Source organism: Monodelphis domestica, chromosome 5 (genome assembly GCF_027887165.1).
Source record: "Monodelphis domestica isolate mMonDom1 chromosome 5, mMonDom1.pri, whole genome shotgun sequence".
NCBI lineage: Eukaryota > Metazoa > Chordata > Mammalia > Didelphimorphia > Didelphidae > Monodelphis > Monodelphis domestica.
This window is the reverse complement of record NC_077231.1, coordinates 48987454-49000508: the sequence shown is the minus strand read 5'-3', so window position 1 is coordinate 49000508 and position 13055 is coordinate 48987454. Positions and strand designations below refer to the sequence as shown.

Sequence of the window (13055 nt, the reverse complement as noted above, 5' to 3'; positions counted from 1 at the left end):
TACCAGTATCAATAAAATGTCAAAATATTCAACTGTTATACTTAAAATACTCAAATAAGAGCAGTTGTTTGGCATCATGTAGACCTAATATTTAGTTGTCTAGCTGAATCTTCTCAACTTTTAGCCAGTGATTTTGGTGTCATATAGACATGGTCTCACTCAAGAATTCATTAAAGTGACTTATTCAGTATATTCCTTAGAATGAAAATACAGGCACATTCCCATAGTCCAGATCTGGACCCAACCTCCATTTTTAGCCAACCTTCCCATTTCTTCCATACGAATCCTACATTTTTTTCAAATTAGACTACTTAATATTACTCAAACAAATATGAGGCTTCTTGTCCCTGAACCTGCCGATCTCTATCCCTGGGATGCCCACCCCAACCAGGTCCATCTCTTCCCCCATTCCCACCTCTATCCTTCAAGACCCAATTCAATTCTTTCCCTTTCCACCTCTTTTCTCATCATCCTAGCCAAGTCTCTATTCCTCTTTCCTGAACTTCTATAATATGTTCATTGTACCACAATACTACTTTGCATTCCAGCTTTGTGTATATGTATCTTGTCTCTCCTACTAAATTATAAGAAACGTGAAAGTGAAGACTATGCCAATAGATCTTTACCTTGGACAACCCCTTGGCCATAGAATAGGCACTCAAATGTTTGCTGAATGAATGAATGTAGAATCATAAAACTTTTGATTTGAAAGAGCCTTTGAGTATATTTATTATAAAATTTTCATTTTCTAATTTAAAACATTGGGACCCATAGAGATTAGAATCAAATTGCTAAGGAGTGTCAGGAGGAAGACACAGAGCTCTTGATTCTGTGTTCTGTACCCATTCAAGTATACTATTACAGATGATCTGATCTTGGTTTTACGTTTTAAAAAACACCTCAAATTGATTAATAATAATCCTTCACTAAATTCCAACTTAGGGTCTCATTTTGACACATAAAACCCTATGTTTGACCACCAATTGATCCACCTATGTACCAGGAAGTTTCTATGTACTCAGTAATTCGCTTGGTCAGCTACATTTGGGCAAGGAATGCAAAGCAAGCAAATTCCATTCCAATCCAGGTCAACAAGATTAGTAGACTTTCCTCATCACAATGACCTTGAAGTCTAAACAAGGGGGAGTACAATCCAGACCACTATTGATTAAGTGTCCCTAAGGTCTCTTTCCTGTTCCATCCCTATTCAGCAACAACAATCAGTTATAAAGACAGAGATATGAACTCTTGATCCAGGGATGCACCCCCATAGTACATCCACACCACCCCTTGAGTGCCAGTTAGAACTGTGGACTGGAGAGCCTCCTATCTTCATGCCACTGAGTAATAATCCGCCTGACTTGTGATCCTGAGTGCTGAAATTCTCTCATTGTATCTCTTCACTCAAGGTCTCCTCGTGTAGACCAACAGAGCTTAAGTGATGGTGTATCCTTGTAATCTGGTGTTATTCAGTCATTTCTGTCATGTCTGACTCTTCATGACCCCATTTGGGGTTCTCCTGGCAAAGATCCTGGAGTGGTTTGCCATTTCTTTCTCCAACTCATTTTATAGATGAGAAAACTGAGGTAAAAAGGGAGAAGTGAGTTGCCCAGAGTCCTGCAGCTAGTAAGAGTTTGAAGCCAGAATGAACTCACAGAGACAAGTCTTCTTGACTCCAAGCCCAACTCACTGTCCACTATGCCACCATGGTAGGACCCATGAAGATAAAAAAGATTAAAAGACGATAGAAAGGGACTAGTGAAGGACAACCCATCCAACACCTGAGGAAGAATTTAGCTACATGTGGAGAGGCTCACCAGAAGGACCACCAGGTGCCAACTGGTTCATTTAAGGGGATGTAGCAATTCCACTAAGGTGTAAAGAAGTTACAATCTATGATAAAGGAATGAATACCCAGTCATGGAGTCATAAAGTAAATTAATAATAACAACATATTACTAAGAAATGTATTACTCTCGAGGTGCTTTCATATCAATTAGTTCATTTGATTCTCATAATATTTCTGTAAGGTAGGAAAGGCATGTACTTTTATTTCCATTTTACACAGAGAGTTTAAGTGGTTTTCCCAAAGTTGTACAGCTAGTTAAAAAGTAGGGCTCAAACTAGAATTTAGATCTTCTGAATCCTGTCCCAAACCTATATAATTCACAATCTTTGAGTAAACTAGCCACTGATATCCAGGAATGTACAATGGATCAACTGGAGAGTAGAAAGATGTATTACATTCTACCCTTCCCTAGAACAGAGAAGTATAGGTCTCATCTCCACTGCAACCACACTTGCCCTTTACCTAATATGGATGGACTCTCCTCAATTCCAACCCCTCACACCACTTCTCTTCTCAGGCCCAGTGCTGATGCCTCAGTTATAACTAACCTACAGCAGCAGCTGTGCAGGTGCCATGGAGAGAGAAGGGAGAGGGAGGAAAATCCTAGCTATACTTCCTCCCAAATTATCTCATGACTATTACAGGAACTCCTCAGAGTCATCAAGAAAATATTTGTTTTGCATAGACATTTCTATTGCTTCTAAATATGCTAAAATATTTTCTTCCCTTATGCACTGTACAGTTCATCTCATTTGCCATCATCTTGAACATAAAATGTGTATTTAGAATATTTGTATAACCATAAAAAGAAAAAGGTATTATGTGTTCAATGCATTGTTTTCTAAACTGGAAATCATTTTATTTTAAAAGTTAATAATGGAAGCCATATTAAAACTGAATAAAATATGAAAAAAGTCCAAGACAAAGAGCATTTGCAAAGTTCGAACCACATGCTAATCATTGTGCTAAGTAATGTAAGAACAAAGACACTAGTCCTTGCTCTCAAGGAGCTCACAGTCTAAACAAGATGCAAACAATTATTTCAAATAAGATATAGCTAGGAGATTGGTTGCAGATCATATCATATTAAATGGGAAGCTCCTCACTGCAGGGCAGTCACCAGTGAGTAAATACCCCACCTCACATTTTCATTTGGAGTGGGACAAGATGAACAGGCATGAGTGAATTGTAATGAACATCAAGCATCTCATTACACTATCTTTTACCAAAATCCACCATTCTTTAGAACTTGGCTATTTCTGTTAAGGACACCACCAATCTTTCCAGTAACCCAGATTTGCAACCTCAATGGTCCTTCTACTCTTCCTTTTCATTCACTCCACATAACCCAGCAGTTGGCAAATCTTGTCAATTCTACCACCATATTATCTGTCACATCTATCTTCCTTCTCTTCACCCTCCCAGCTGCTCCCTTAACCAGACCTTATCATCGTACTATTCAAATATTCTTCCCTCCTGCCTTCCCCCTGCCTCAAGTCTCTCCCCTCTCTGACCCATCTACCACACACTTGCCCCAGAGATCTTTCTAAAATTCAGGTCTGACCTACTCAATAAACTACAGTGGATCCCTGTACTCCTCTGGTCCGTAATTCTACTTGTCCCCAAGTCACCTTTCCAGCCTTGTTTATACTACTCTCCTTTCACTTTATGGTCTAGTCTTCTTGCTTTTCCTCACACTAATACAAAAACACAACTAAACTCTCTAATCATCAATAGGAAATCAAGGTATGAGAGTATCAATACCACACAACCACACAACATAAAGAAAAAGGAATGGATTTCTATTGAAAACCTCTTGCTGGGTTGAAATGAAAGAAAGACAAGTCACTTTTCATTGTTGTTTCTGTGTAGGGTCAATACTCCTAGGGAAATACGATTCATCCTGAAAAGCTGTCATGGTCGCTGATGGTTATGACCAAGTGTGTACTGATTGGGAGAGCTGATTACCACATTTTCAGCATGGGAATTACCCTTCAGAAATTGACAAATACTACAAATCAGAGCTTGATGTATTCTTCTATTGATTTCTAGCCTTAAGAAAATGATGAAGAAAATGTAAATGAGATATATTAAACTTAAAATTGTGTCTTGAATATTTCTTTTTTGAGAGAGAGCCAATTGTGAAACACTCACCAACATATCACGGGTAATGGCATATATTTGGGGTGTGTCGAACAATTAAGAGATTTATTGGTTTTAGAAGGGGGAAGATCTGAATTTGAATACTGTCTCTAATACTTACTAGCCATGTGACCCTGGACAAGTCACTTATCCTCTGCCAGCCTCAGTTTCCTCATCCATAAAATAGTCGAACATACCTCATAGGAATATTGTGAGGACCAAATGAGGTCTTGGTGGCTTCAATAATGGTGTAGCTGCAGAATATATACATCAAATTTCCCTCTCCCAGTTTTTCCTCCCCAAGTCACAGGAGCCAATTGCATAGGTTCTTCTAGCAAGATGCTTCAACTAAGATGGCAATATGGCATTTCCTAGGAGAATCCCACTTGCAATCTTCTAAATCTTACCCCTCCTGTTCAGTCAAGGAGTAAAGTTAGCCTAGAATCTATTTCATCTATGATACCACAAATTACCATCTACAAAGTATGTGTGAATTAAATTATTTTAAATGTCCAATGAAGATTTTTATTTAAAGGAGTACCACTGAGAATCCTTCTGAAAAGGAGAGAATAATGTTGTAAAGTTCATAGGACCGTAGGATTTTACCCTGAACTGAATTTTACCCTGAAAGAGAACTAAGAATCCATATAACCCAGCCCAACTCTTCATCCTAAAAATGAAGATGCTGAAGAGCTCTATGATAATAATGGGACAACATACAAAGTTCTGGATTGAGGGTCCAAGGACCTAAATTTAAATCACAGCTTTATCACTTATTACTTGTATGATCTTAGACAAATCCTTTAATTTCTTTGGCCCTCCATTCTTCATGGTCACAAAAAAAGCAGATAGTTCCCTGGAGTATATACATCTAGTAAGTAGTAAATATATATACATATATATATATTTGAACTCCAGTCTTCCATCTCTAAGTTTATTGCTGATTCTGCTACATCAAGCTGTTATTAATAATCATACCCAATTAATACTTTGTGCAGATCTCTATTTCTCACACATCGTGAATAGCAACACCCCTATATAGCTTTGTATTACTGACCTTTCCATCTCGTAAGAGGGTTATATCATTCCCCAAAGATCATCTGGATCAAAAAAGTCTATTTCACATGATTGTGTTTATTCTGTCATTTTTAAGTGACAAATTCTATTTGTGAAGCCTCATAAAGTTTTGTTCCTTTGTACATTTCAACATCCATAATTATACCAGTCTGCAGAAACTGACTCATTCACTGAATCATGCTTCCCAACAGATGATAAGTCCATAACAAAGCACGTGGCTCTGTCAGAAGTTTTGACACATACCTGAAAGAGTCTTAAGGCTTTTACCAATTCACCAACTTCATTTTTCAAAGAAAACACAACTGCAGTCTTTCCACTTTCCCCAGCAACTTCATTCTTGCCACTCCCTTTGTTGCCTTTCTTCTCATCATTTGCTCTGTTGAACTGTAAAGAAGAGGGGACAGAAAATGACAATGAAAGGCACCTTTCCATTCAGAGATTATTCAGTCAATAAGAGCTTGTATGTATATAGATAGCCCTTTACTTGGGGCAGCAAGGTGGTGTAGTGAACAGAGTGCCTGGAACCAGGAAGACTCATCTCTTGTTTTTTAAACCCTCACCTTCCCTCTTACAATCAATATTGTTTATTGGTTCCAAGACACAAGATTAGAAATGGGTGTTAAGTGACTTGCCCAGGGTCACACAGCTAGGAATTGTCTTGAGGACAGATTTGAACCCAGGACCTCCTGTCTCTAGATCTGCCTCTTAATCCACTAAGCCATCTATCTGCCTGCCCCTAGGAAGACTCAAATCCAGCCTGACACTTGATAGCTGCGTCACCCTGTAAAAGACACTTAAATCCATTTGCCTCAATTTCCTCATCTGTAAAATGAGCTGGAGAAGGAAATAGTATCTTTGCCAAGAAAACCTCAAAATTGGGTCATGAAGAGTCAGGGACAACTGAAAAACTACTCAACAAAAACAAATATAGCATTTTGAAGTCTACAAAGTACTTTGTATATTTTCCCCCATTTTTAATTTTTTAAAAGGACCCCTATTATGATTCCTTTTTAAACAGGAGGAAGCTGAAGGGGAGAGAGATTAAGTAACTTGCCCAGGGTCACAAAGGTAGTATGGGAGGCAAAAATGAGAACTGAGGTCTTTCTGACTCCAAATCCAACCCTCTATCCTCTATCCCAACAAGCATTCATAAAGCACCCACTCTATTCCAGGCACAGGAAACAAAGACAAAAATGAAATTGTTCCTATTCTCAAGGAGCTTCATCTAGTCCAATTCTTTCTCTTTTTTTACAAATTTTACAGATCAAGACAGTGAGGCTCAGAGAGGCAAAGCATAAACCCAAGTTCACACAGTCAGCTAGTGACAGAACTGGGACCCACACTTAGGATTATTGATTCCCACTAGACTTTCCACTAGACTATACTTACTGTAGTTTATGAACAAATTAAAGATAATATGTAAAGATAAGCTTCCCATAAATAAATTGATCAGAGAGCCTAGACTATTATCGAGACAACTTTAACATGAACAGAGCAACCAAACTCTATCAAGATATTCTAGGTAAATTGAATTGCTCAAAATTAAAAATCAGATAGGTGATAGTAGGTTATTTTGATTCACTAATTTCAACTGCTTTCAGCCTATCAGCTAGTAATTCAAAAGGTTTGTGTCCATTCTATCCATGAAAAAATATCTAACTGTCAAGATGCATTGAGAATTATTCATGGGGGCAGCTAGGTGACTTGGTAGATTGAAGACCATACCTTGAAATAGGAGGTCCCAGGTTCACAACTAGCCTCAGACATATCCTAGCTCTATGATCTTGGGTAAGTCACTTAACCTTCTGCCCTTCTGCTTTGGAACCAATCCACAGTATTGACTCTAAGATGGACAATAACGGGTTTTAGGAATTATTCACTAGTTAATATATTGATTTGTTTTCCTTGATTGTACTTATTTTTTATTATAAGTGAGGGAGGTAAGGGATGAGGAGGGAAGAGTAATTGGAAAGGAATGATGATATAAAAAAGAAAAGAACATCAATAAAACATTTAAGAAGAGGATGAAAAGAATTACTCATTAGTAATCTCCAATTTTTGTAAGTTTTCTTTCCAGCTTGTAAGTGGCATCAAAGTATATCTCATTCAATTATCATCAAATTTTATATAGCATTTTACAGTAACAAGCATTTCACATACTTCTCATTTATTCCTAAAAAATACTGAGTAGGCATTACAAGTATCTTTTTATAACCATTTTACAAATGAGGAAAGTGAGTCTTAGGGAAATTAGATCCAGTCACAAACTTAGTATGTAGTACAAGTCAATTAATTCACAATGTATAAAGCACCTACCATGTGCAGGTTAAAGACAGGTCACAGACCCTGCACTACAGGATCTTTGAATCTTAGGGAAGTAGAAGAAAGGAGGAAGATGAAAGAAATTACAGACTTCAATAGATAAGGATGTTTCAGTGGGTCAGGTGAAAGCAAAGAGATAGAAAAGAGATGGATGAGAAGGGTAGGAGGTCAGAGAGTGATCCAATTTAGTGAAATACAGGGCACATAAAGTATCTCATAAGTCTAAAAAGATCATTTGGAATCAGATTGCACAAGGTATTGAATGCCAGAATAAAGAGTTTATATTCTTTCAGAGAAGCAATGAGGAGTTACAACTGTTTTTTTTTTTAATTCTTACTTGAAAGTAAGAATTTTAAAAAAACAGTTGTTTTTTTAAGGGCTAGGCAATGAGGATTAAGTGACTTGCCCAGGGTCACACAGCTAGGAAATGTCTGAGGCCAGATTTGAACCATCTCTAGGCCTGGCTCTCAATCCACTGAGCCACCCGGCTGCCCCCTACAAATGATTTTTCAATAGGGGACTGACATAATTAGAGAAGTACCTTAGAAAAAAAACTCAAGTTGCTTTGAGAAGGGTGGATTGCAATTAGGAAAGGCTGGAAGCAGAAAGACCAATAAGGAGACTCTTAGAATAATCTGGGTGAGAAGTGATGAAAGCCTACATTAAGGTGGTTTCAATGGGAGTAGAAAAAAGAAATGTGGTCAAGAGATATAGTGGAACTAATAGAACAAGATCCGCAGAAGAGACCAAATTAGATAAATCCAAAGGTCCAGGGGGATGGTTAGTTTTGGCAAAAGAGGAAGATCCTCTCAGCTTCTGGGAGTGAAGGGAAGGAGAACAATATAGTTCCATACTGATAGATTGAGAGAAGCGAAAAGGGAGAATTAAAACAATTTGTTCCTGCTGGCTTTAATTGACTAAATAGGAAGCAACTGTGAGATTGAAGAGTTTAGTCCTTGAAAAGAAGTGAAAAGAAATTTAAAAGCTACTGTAAGGAATTGAATGGCATTATTTTTCAAGTTATTTTAAGTTTTCAGATTTTGTTTTTGTTTCCTCCCCCAGCCATCCTCATCAGAGTACCTGGTATCCCTATCTTTAGAAATAGGGAAGGAATTTGTGATTTTATTGTTCTAGGGAATTTCCAGTGAGAAAATTCCCTCTACCAATGCAGATTGGTAACTGCTTTGCAATTTATATAGTCTTAGAGAGTTGTCTGAGGCACTGAAAGGTTAAGTGACTTGCCTAAAATCTCAGACAGCATATGTCAGGAGTGGAATTTGAACTCCTCACTCCTTGGCTCAAAAATCAGTTCTCCATAAGATAGACCACACTGCTTTTCTTGTAGCTATAGTAATTTATTGATAAATATTTATTGAGGGTCAGCTAGGTGCACAGTGGATAGAGGGTTAGGTCTGCAATCAGGAGGAACTGGGTTCAAATGTGATCTCAAACACTTGCTAGCTGTGTGACCCAAGGCAAGTGTCTTAGAGTTGTGACTAAGACAAAAAGTAGTGGTTATAAAGTAAATAAATATTTATTTATTTAATTAACCAGAGAAGGCCCAGGTCTTCTGACATGGAGCCCAATCCTCCTTCTACTGCTACAATATGAATTAAACCTGGTACTGAAGCAAATGCAAAATGATTGAAGATTCATTTTTCCACATAGATCCTTATTTTTTTCCAATATAACTGGAAAGTAAATAACCATTTTATATTCTTCCATCTGACTATGCATGTGCCTAAATCAATAAAACCATCATTTCTAACTTTTGACTCTCTAATTTTATTCTGTCAGTAGAGATCTAATTACTACAATGTTGGCAGAGAGTATATCATCCAGGCCTACCTAAATTGTGTCAGTAGATAACAATGGAAATGAGGGTTAAAATCGAGACATGAAAAAACTAGATCACTAATCCTCATGAGCAAATAGAGGCATCAGTGAAACTGAAAGGGATTAAAACTTCATTAGCCATGCAAGATACTATATAGTATGTGATTAAGTAATGACTAGTAGCTGGAATTTGCTAATGAGAACGATGACAGATTCTTAGGAGTCAAAGCATTGTCAGAATTGAGTAGAACATGAGGGAATAAAATAACTTGCAAATTGCCTTTGACAGATGATGTAAAGTTATTGTAAAATTATGAAGTGATGGTACTCTCATCCAAATGCATATGGTTATGCAATATACTCACTAAGCTCTGACAATTAGAGAAGGAGAGTGCTTCCCCCTCTGCAAATGAAGATATTAAAACATTTACAACATTACCTGTATTTTGGCAGAAACCAAAAAATGTGTTTCTGGTAGGGAATTCAGCAAAGAATAATTTGCTATTCTCTTCTTCTGTGCCCCCTTTTTTTCATTTTCATATTAACCTTCTATCACAAGTCATTCTTATTCAGTTTTTTAATTGTCAGAAATTCATAGAAAAATGATGTGTTGGCTTCATTATTCATAATTTCACAGAGGGTTAGAAATGAATGTTGATTTCTGTATTTGATGGTGACTCTGTTTAAAGCTATTTTAAACTATAATTTCCTATTACTTTCAACATCTGCCTCCTCATCACATTAAAAACATAACCCTAAATATTTAAGCTTCATTGTGGACATGAATTTTGTTTCTTTGTTTTCTAAATTTAGTATTTCTCTTTAGAAGTCTTCGATGTACTTACTGAATCATTTCAAATATCTATATATTATTAAAATGCACAGAAAGTCATTTACATTTATTCAGAATTTTCTTAAATTGATTTAAATAGTTCTACAAAACACTATAATTATAATAGTAAAATTTCCTTGCTTTATCAACTCATTTAGTAGTAATATGTGTAAATATAATAAAGCCCTCTGGCTGATATACAGAGCTAAGATATTCAAACAGACTTTTTTTCCTCCCTCAGAGAATTAAAACAGTTGATAAAGTCTGTTATTGCAATAATGAAATACCATTCAATACTTTCATTGCATAAAGACCTGGATTCATTTTCTTTTGCTAAAGTTTTCAACTGAAATAAGGATCTGAAATCATTTTGTTTCATTCCATTTTTTAAACTTTTAAATAACTTTGAAACTAAACTGAGGAAAAATGAAGCACTTTCAAAATTAATCCAATCTTTTCTTTCCAGTTTTCAAGATGTTCTAGATCCAGCAATGATTACCAAAGATAGTTTTGAAAGATAAAAATGGAAAACAATAATTATGGACTTTAAAATGGAGGATATGTGTGAAGGAAACAGCAATATACTGGTGAAAGTCCAGAAAAAATCTAGCTCTCCCTGTTTTTCCTCATCAAGAATGTCCTTTCTAAATCTAACACACATTTTCCTACTCCAGAGTAAGAAAGAGTTCTTCACAACTTTATCTTGCTTTCTATAACTTTTTAAATCCTTTCCAAATAACTTTCTGAGAAGGCATCTGGAAAGACATGGAGATATGTTACTTTAGTACATTGATAAATGTTTTAATTCATTACAGAAGGGTGTCTAGAGGTGCTCTAATGTGTGTAGGGTGTGCAGGGTTTACTAACCCACAGGTAGATACAGTTGAGCCTAGGAAATGCTTTCTTGAAAGTGTCAATCTCTTAGTACTCACTGTTAAGCTGCTGAGTAACTGATGTTCTTCAGGGACCGCTGAATCCAAAGAGAGTCCCCTCCTTGCCCAATATTTACTGGAAAACATCATCATGGCAGGCTGCATGGGGAAATCTGTTTAATTTCCTTTCTCTATAGCAGGGGGAACCAGCCAGAGGCTAAGGCTGAGTCCTCAGCTCCAGCTGCAAAGTATGAGAAAGAAGACGAGGGAGGCCACAGAGGATGAGCTGTCCAGAGTTCCGGTGCTGAAGAAGGAGCTGTGAAGCTTCTTCTCCCTCTAGGCTCTTTATATGCGTAACTGGGAACTGATGCAAGTCTGATTAAGCAGACTCATTTCTGCCTGAGATGGCTTCAGCCAGATTAAAGACCTGTGCCTTTGGTTTATCTCTACCCACAGAGATTTTTTATTTCATCGTGACCTTTTCGTGCGTATTGGGGAATAAACATACAAGAGAGCTTTCTTTGTACAAGAAAACAACTTGGCCTGATCTTCCTACTGATTTCTCCTCTCAAAGGATATTTGAAACCTTTAAGCCATCATCTTACTTTTTTTCACACATTAACATTTTTCTATGGCCTTAAATGTCTTTTATTATTTTAGTGTGATGCCTTTCACAATAGAATACACTTTTCCTAGTGAAGAAAACAATGGAATGTTCTTTGACGTAAATACAAGACAATGTTTCTCATATTCCATACAAGCTAGCTTTATTGCAGAAAAATTGGAGGACTTGATTTAGCTACAAGTTAGGCATTGTATAATGTTTAACCTACAGATCCTGGGAAAGAAGAAGGAATGTGAGGTGCAAAAGTATCCACATATAGGGGGCAGCTGGGTAGCTCAGTGGATTGAGAGCCAGGCCTAGAGATGGGAGGTCCTAGGTTCAAATCTGGCCTCAGACACTTCCCAGCTGTGTGACCCTGGGCAAGTCACTTGCCTAGCCCTTACCACTCTTCTGTCTTGGAGCCAATACACAGTATTGGCTCCAAGACAGAAGGTAAGGGTTTAAAAAAAAAAGGATCCACACAAAAATCATCAATAGTAATAATGCTCTCACACCTATATTGTACATCACTTTTACAAGTGGTTTTTTAAACAGCTGTGTAAATTATAGAGTCTAAGTATTATTATCCCTATTTTAGAGCTAAGAGAAATGAAACTCACAAGGACTAATTGACTTGCCCAAAATCTTTCAACTAGTAAATAGAAGAGCTACAATTCTAATCCAGGTCTTTGGACTCAAAGTCAATAATAATTTCTTTGTTACTAACATTATAGTATATGTAGATATATAGATATCATTATTAACATTATTTCACACTTATGTAGTAGTACTTTGTAGCACTTATGTAGTACTCTGAAGTTTGCAAAAAGAAGGAAAGGAAAGGAATAAGCTTTATTAAGCACCTAGTAAGTGCCCAGCACTCTGCAAAACACTTTACAAATATCATCTTACTTAATCCTCATGGATTAAATCAGAGATAGGTGCTGTTGTTGTTCCATTTTTACATTTGCAGGAACTGAGGAAGACAGTTAAAGGGACATACCAAGGGCACACAGCAAGAAAGTGTCTAAGGCTGGATTTGAACTCAGGTTTTACTAACTCAGCCCAGCAATCTATCCATTGTACCATCTAACTCTCTGGATGCAATGGATAGAATGAAGCACTTTACATAGTTTTTTTCATATATCCTTTCAAAAACTCCATAAATGCTACAGATATTATCAGTACTTTACTGGTCAAAAAAAAAACTTGAGTTCAAAACAGGTGATATTCTACAGGTATCACACAGATAAAAGTTTCTTTTTTTTTTTTTAATAAATCCTTACTGCCTGTCTCAGTAACAACTCAAAGACTGAAGAGCAAGGGCTTGTCAAATGGAGTTAAACTTGCCCAGAGTCAAAGCTAGAAAGTCTTAAGGCCAGATTTTAATCAGTCCAGCTAGCTGTCCCAGATTTAAGTTTCTATAGCAGGACTTGTACCCAGACTTTCTTAACTACATGTCCAAAATATCAAAATCTATTGTTCTGATAAACTTCTGGATTCTGTTCAGTGAAGCTTTTT

General features: G+C 36.8%; 1 protein-coding gene across 1 annotated transcript in view; it reads right to left on the bottom strand.

Annotated features, from left to right (window-relative positions):
* TPH2 (tryptophan hydroxylase 2) overlaps positions 1–11251 on the bottom strand; it is a 135931-nt gene extending 124680 nt beyond the window's left edge. The window contains exons 1-2 of the mRNA XM_001363038.4: positions 10991–11251; positions 5312–5452 (exon numbers count right to left, since the gene is read on the bottom strand). Coding sequence (XP_001363075.1) covers positions 5312–5452; positions 10991–11095 — 246 coding nt within the window. The 5' untranslated portion in view covers positions 11096–11251. The remainder of the gene's footprint in view (positions 1–5311; positions 5453–10990) is intronic.
* Positions 11252–13055: the final 1804 nt, after the last annotated feature.